Source organism: Echinops telfairi, unplaced genomic scaffold, assembly GCF_000313985.2.
Source record: "Echinops telfairi isolate 266 unplaced genomic scaffold, ASM31398v2 ScPeMD7_22;HRSCAF=79, whole genome shotgun sequence".
Classification (NCBI taxonomy): Eukaryota; Metazoa; Chordata; class Mammalia; order Afrosoricida; family Tenrecidae; genus Echinops; species Echinops telfairi.
In genome coordinates this window covers 4,755,343-4,761,384 of record NW_022103919.1, presented here as the reverse complement: position 1 = coordinate 4,761,384, position 6,042 = coordinate 4,755,343, and the positions used below count along the sequence as shown (strand labels likewise).

At 56.2% G+C, this 6,042-nt stretch overlaps 1 protein-coding gene across 1 annotated transcript in view; it reads left to right on the top strand.

Moving 5' to 3' along the window:
• Positions 1-5,723, top strand: part of PTGES (prostaglandin E synthase) — a 13,709-nt gene extending 7,986 nt beyond the window's left edge. The window contains exon 3 of the mRNA XM_004713256.2: positions 4,789-5,723. Coding sequence (XP_004713313.1) covers positions 4,789-5,038 — 250 coding nt within the window. The 3' untranslated portion in view covers positions 5,039-5,723. The remainder of the gene's footprint in view (positions 1-4,788) is intronic.
• Positions 5,724-6,042: the final 319 nt, after the last annotated feature.

The following is a 6,042-nucleotide window of genomic DNA, read 5'->3' as shown; positions in this document are numbered from 1 at the left end:
AGGGGCAGTTCTGCCCTGTCCTATCGGGTCACTGTGAGTCAGCCAGGCCTTTCTTCTGTGGTGCACAAGGGGGGACCCAACCCTCAACCTTTAGGTTAGTCACCAAGTGCAAACCATTTGTGCCACCCAGGGACCCTTTCCTGTAAACCCACCACCATCAAGTTGATTCAGACTCCTTAGGGACCCTACAGGACAGGGTAGAACTGCCTCCGCTGGGTTTCCAAGACTGTAACTCTTTAAGGCAGCAGACAGCCTCATCTCTCTCCCACGGAGTGGCTGGTGGCTTCGAACAGCCCAGCGCATAACCCACTACACCACCGGGGCTCCTTTTTCTTCCTTTGTTTAAATGCTTGAAATTCCCTTTTGATCACCTCTCTATCTAACAGTGCTTCATGTCCACTCAGTGTTTACTGGAGACTCAGTGTGCTGGTCCCTGAGTGTTAGACCGACTGTCCTAGGAGTCATTCTGGACTTAGGGTCCCTGGGCCGCTGGGCCCCCGCCTCCAGCACCTGAGGGCATCATGGAAACCTGAGAGCGTGTTAAACTAAGAGAATCACACATCCTGCCCCCACTCCCGGAGAACTAGCTAGAACCTGAGCGAGCGAGCCTTGGAAGTAAAAGTTAGTTAAATATTAGACCACTACGTATCGTCCAGGCGCACAGCCCCTTGCTGTCCAAACAGGAAAACACTTAAGTCCGATTCCTGGCAGAAACCGGGCACCGTGCTAAAGGAGACTGACATGCCCAGCCACACCCCTTTCCTGGCACCCTGAAGAGGGACAGTCTCCAAAACCCACAGAGACCGCTTCCCACTGCTTTATAGGGTAGCTGTGAGTTGGGATGAACTTGATGGCAATGGGTTGGGTTTGGGTTTGGGTCCCATCTCCTGGCCATGAAAGGTGGCTGACATTTGACCGTAGCGCTAGAATATTCTGGAATCTTTGGAGTGGGTAGACTTCATTCAATCAAGGTCGCTGGTTGCTGGGAGACAGGGCCCCCAAATGTCAGCACCAGACGTCCCTTAGATGTCACCCAATGCTATTGCTTTGATAATGGTGTTCTGAAGCCCAGGGAGAGGGAGTTGCTCAGTCCCCAGCGGGTACCCGCTGGGAAACACACTCTTCACTCTAGATAAGGAAACTGCTTCTCTGAGGCTTCCAAGTTAATCACTGTTAGGCTGAGATGGAGCCCAGGTAATCTGAGACCCCGGCTCCGCCCTAGCCCCTCTCCTGCTGTTTTGCTATCTTTTGGCCTTGGCCTTAAAACGAAGGTGCCTGGGGCCACTGTGGATTAAGCATTGGGCTACTAACAGAAACAATAGCTGTTCCTTCCCCAAAAGATGAGGTAGCCTGCTTCCTATGAAAAAAAACGGAGCGGTTGTTACATTGTATCAAACCTGAACTTGGGAACAGGCTTGTGGATGGTGGCGGGGCCCAGGGAACCCTTCTGAGCTGGGATGTGGAGAAGCCCGGTGAGGGTCAATAGATGGGTAGGGGGGTGGGCACCCCATTTCTCCCTCTCCCCACCACAGTGCTGAGATGTGGTCAAGGGCAGTTGTTGCAATGTCTATTGAAGGGGAGCTATCGTGCAAGTCTAGTCTAGCTTTGCACGATGTTTTTGCCTTTTACAAAAGAGTGGCTCTGATTGCAATGACACATTTTGCCCAAATGTCTTCCTGGAACGTGACTCCTTCCCTGGAGCTCTTCAGATCCGGGAGGGAGGGAGGGACGGAGGGAGGGATGAGTTTCCTCATCATGGTTTTCCCATTTCTCCCTATTACCGGCCCTACTTGTGGCTTCGTTGGGAACCAAACCACTGAGAGTTGCGACAACACACCAGAGGGATGGGGGGGCGGGGACAAGGCTCCAGTCTTCCGCGGCCCTGCTCCCAGGCGCGTCTCCTTTCACACCCTCTGACCTCCGTGCAGTGTCTGAGATCCAGGTAGCACGATAAATGTGAACGTGCATGTGCTTACTTAATAATTTGCAGTGAATAATTTTATTTTATTTTTTTTGTTTTAAACTACATCAAAGATTCTACTTCTAAGTCTGGCTGGCACCTGTCTGTCTGTCAACCCCGTAGCACCTTCCTACAGAATCCAAACCACTTTTCAAACGTATCGACCCTGACAGGGATCGAGGACCCGGTGAGCCAAGGTGAGCATGGCCATACCTGTGCTTGTTTATTCGTCTGTAGAGGACAGTGTCACCTGTCTTTCATCACACCCTGTGGTGAAACGTCTCTGAAATGGTTCACTACAGGTGAGCACAAGTAAGCTGGTGCTTACCTTGCTTACTGGGTCATCCGCCCCTCCCTCTGAGTCACTGAGGCCCTCTGGATTAGGGGGCAGGGCTCAGCGCCCGTGGTGTGGTTTTCCGCCACCGGTGGGGTGGCCCGTCTCCAGTGTGTCCTCCTCCTCACTCCTGCGCAACCCCCCACCTTCTGGGGTTTGGCCATGCATGTACCGCCTTCCATTACGATCCTCTTGAAAGTTTCCTCTGTAGAGTGACTCACTCGTAGAACACACACACTTTAAGGAAGCGTATCTGAATGGGTGAGTTTCCCATGGCACCGTCTCCCCTGTGGTCATGTCCCTGGGTCCTGCCAGGGCACAGGTAGGCAGCAGTCTTCCCACGGGGTGGGGTGGGCTCGGCTCTTCCTTCTGTAGATGTGTTTTCTCCCTGGCTGGGTTTCAAGGCATAGACTCCAGGGCAAAGGAGAAGGGTGGCTCGTGTCAGCCTTAGGCTGTAGGGAGTTTGGTGTGAGAAAGCCCCAGGCCCTGCTGGGTGTACGGGAAGGGCTTTTATACACTCAGCGTGAAGCCTAGATTCCTTGTCCTCCTTTATCAGGCCCTTCTCCTACCCCTAACCCGCCACACTCCATCCGTGTACTACATTTCAGCCACACAGGTCTCTTTTCTTCATGTTGAACATAAGCTGTGCTCATTCCCGCCTCAGGGCCTTTGCACATGCCGCTCCCGCTCTCTGGAAAGATCTGCTTCCCGTCACAGCCACCTGGCCCTTTCCCTAAGCAGCCCCCTCCTCTGTCACACTGCAGGGTCTCCTGCAGATTGGGGTTGCCCGGGGCCCAGCCTGCCCACTGTCTTTCAGTAAGGCTGGAACACCACCGCCCTCGGCTAAGACACCCACGGCAGTGGGAAGAGGAAACAGGGAGTCTGCTGCAGCGCATGCCCAGGGGCAGCGGGATTGGGCCTCGCTGGTTGCTCAGCACTGGCAAAATGCATCCCAGCCAGAAAGCCTGGAGCAGGGGCCTCTGTGACCAACAGAGTGCTTGTACCTTGGACACGTGGCCTCTGTCCTTGGGGGAGGTCATAGCCGGGGAACCGGGTTTCCTGTTTATTCGAGCTTCCGCTGGGGCCATCCATCCTTCAATCACTCAGCCAGTCTCTCTCATTTCGGGGACTCGACCTCCCCACCGGTCATAAAGGAAGGTGACCCTTGCTCGAGGTCATGGAACATGTGAGGCAGCTCTTCCGTGGTCATGTATTTACCTCAGGGCCGTACACGGGCCCCTGCCCTACGCTACCACACCGACCCACACACTCAGTTATTGTAAACACACAAACAAAGACGCCGGCGAGCAGGAATGAAGTGCGTTGCCAGGGCCCGATGATTGGTCCCCGCCCTAAGTGGACGCTGCTCTTGTTATTTTCGGGTCTGAGGCAGGGCCGGGGGCAGGGGCAGCAGCTGATATCTCGAGGCTGAACAAGAGCGAGTCAGGCGTTCCTTTTCAGTGCATGCTTTGTTTCTAGCCCATTCCACCCAGGACAGGTTCCCCCGCCTGCTCTGCCCACCTCTGCGCCCCCTAGCAAAACCCAAACCCAACCCCGGCTGCAGTCTGGCCGACCCCTGCTCCAGGTGAGGGTCCTCCGTGCTGCCGGTGGAAGAGTGCCCCATAGCAGGATTTTCAAGGGTGTGGCCTTTTGCGAGCGGGTCGCCAGGTCTTTCTTCTGAGGCGCCTTTGAGTGGGTTTGAACCACCAACCTGCTTGTTAGTAGTCAAGCGCTTCTCGGGGGCTCTGTGGAAGGGCCCGGGGAGCTGCGTTTGAAGAAGGGGTGGCCTCAGGGCAGCCTGCTTCAGAGCGACCCTGCTCTGGCTGGTGGTAGGGAACCGACACTCAGTCAGACGTGAGTTCGAGTCTCAGCTGGGGAGATGATGATCCTTCTGAGCCTCACTCTTCACGGCTGCTGCCAAGGACCAGGGGCCAGTGTGGCAGAGCGAGGGATCCACGGATGCCGTCCAGTGGGTGCTGACTTTTAGCAACACGCTCTTCAGGGGAGGCACACACCCATGGGACACATCCCAAACCAGACTCAGGGCCACCAAGCCCATTTGGACTCACAGTGAGCGACCTTAGAGGACAGGGGACAGGCTAGCATTGCCCCTGTGGGTTTCTGAGGCTGGACCTCTTGATGGGAGTAGAAAGCCTCGTCTTTCTCCCACAGAGCAGCTGGTGGTTTTGAATTGTTGACCTTGTGGTTAGCAGCCTGACACATAACCACTATACCACCGGGGCTCCAGGTAAGACACTTCCAAAGGAGCAACCCACTGACTGGCCACTTTGGGGTCTCAGCTGCTCTCAGGTAAAGCTGGGAGCTGCTGCCCCTTCGGCTCTCTGTAAGCCCACCCCCGGTCCCCGTGCTGACCATGAGCAGAGTCGAGGTCTGGCACCCCTCAAGGCCAAGGTCGGCAATTTAATGACAGTCTTAGAAGGATCCGTGGCCCCCAAACCTAGCATGTGGCTGACCATACCCCTTGTCTCCCCAGGGCCCACCGGAATGACATGGAGACCATCTACCCATTCCTGTTCCTGGGCTTCGTCTACTCCCTCCTGGGGCCAAACCCCTTCACCGCTCAGATGCATTTCCTCCTCGTCTTCGTGGGCCGCCTGGTGCACACAGTGGCTTACCTGGGGAAGCTGCGGGCACCCACCCGCTCCTTGGCCTACACCCTGGCCCAGCTCCCCTGCATTTCCATGGCCCTGCAGATCCTCTGGGAAGCAGCCCGCCACCTGTGACCAGCAACATGCGTCTCTTCAGACCCCAGACCGCCAGCCAAGAGCCACGCTGGCTGTACCTGGGGTGGGGGTGGGAGGATCTTGACATCCCTTCAAGATTCCGGCTTCCTGGCAGCCTACTGAACACGTGGGTCCCTGGGCTCAGCAGGCCCGAGCATGTGCATGCATGAGGCGTGAGCATGTGTGCATACAGGAGCACGTAGCATCCTCTACAAAGGGCTCACCACGATGGAGAGACAATCCGTCAACTCAAATAACAGAGTCTTAGAAGCATGCCTGTTCCCGCCCTCAGAAGCAGGAGAGCGCGGGCAGATCCAAGCCCCATCGCCCCAACCCGATCACCACTAGAATCCAGGACGAAGTACAGTACGGAGTTGGCACCAACCCACCGCCCTGGGTGGGACCCCATGCCTTTCTTTGCAGTTGGAGCCGTTGACTGTTCCCATCGCTCCAACTCTCTGTGCTCGGGCCTCCTCGCCTGCACAGCTGGGTCTCCTCCCAGCTGTCATTGCTGAACTAGGGACTTTGAACGGATCCGCCACTATGAGCAACTTTCTGGCCCCTTCAGCCTCTGCAAGGCTTTGCACACTGCACATATCCTCTCCCTGGGGAAGGGCGTGTCTCCTGGACTCTCCCTCCAAGACAGGTGTGGTTTTAATAATTAAATGGACAGGCTCAGCCACCACCTCGCAGCCTCTGCCTGCTGTTCCTGGCGCTCACCTGCCCCTACTGGGCTGTGTCCCGGTGTGTGGGGGCATTTCTGCTGATACATGTCTGGGGCAAGTCGGCAGGGTACGGGCTCTGGCAAACACACAGAGGTTTAGTCACACAGCAAGCAGGCTGTTTCCAGACACCCTACTAGGGTGGGGTAAGATGGTATTTGGCTCCGGGAGCCAGGAGTGCCCAAATCCTGCCCTGGTCACTCTCCCCTCCTGTGACACCCCCACCTCAGGCGTGGGGGGCTTTTGCCAGCTCGATTGTTTGCAAAGACACTGAGTATCACA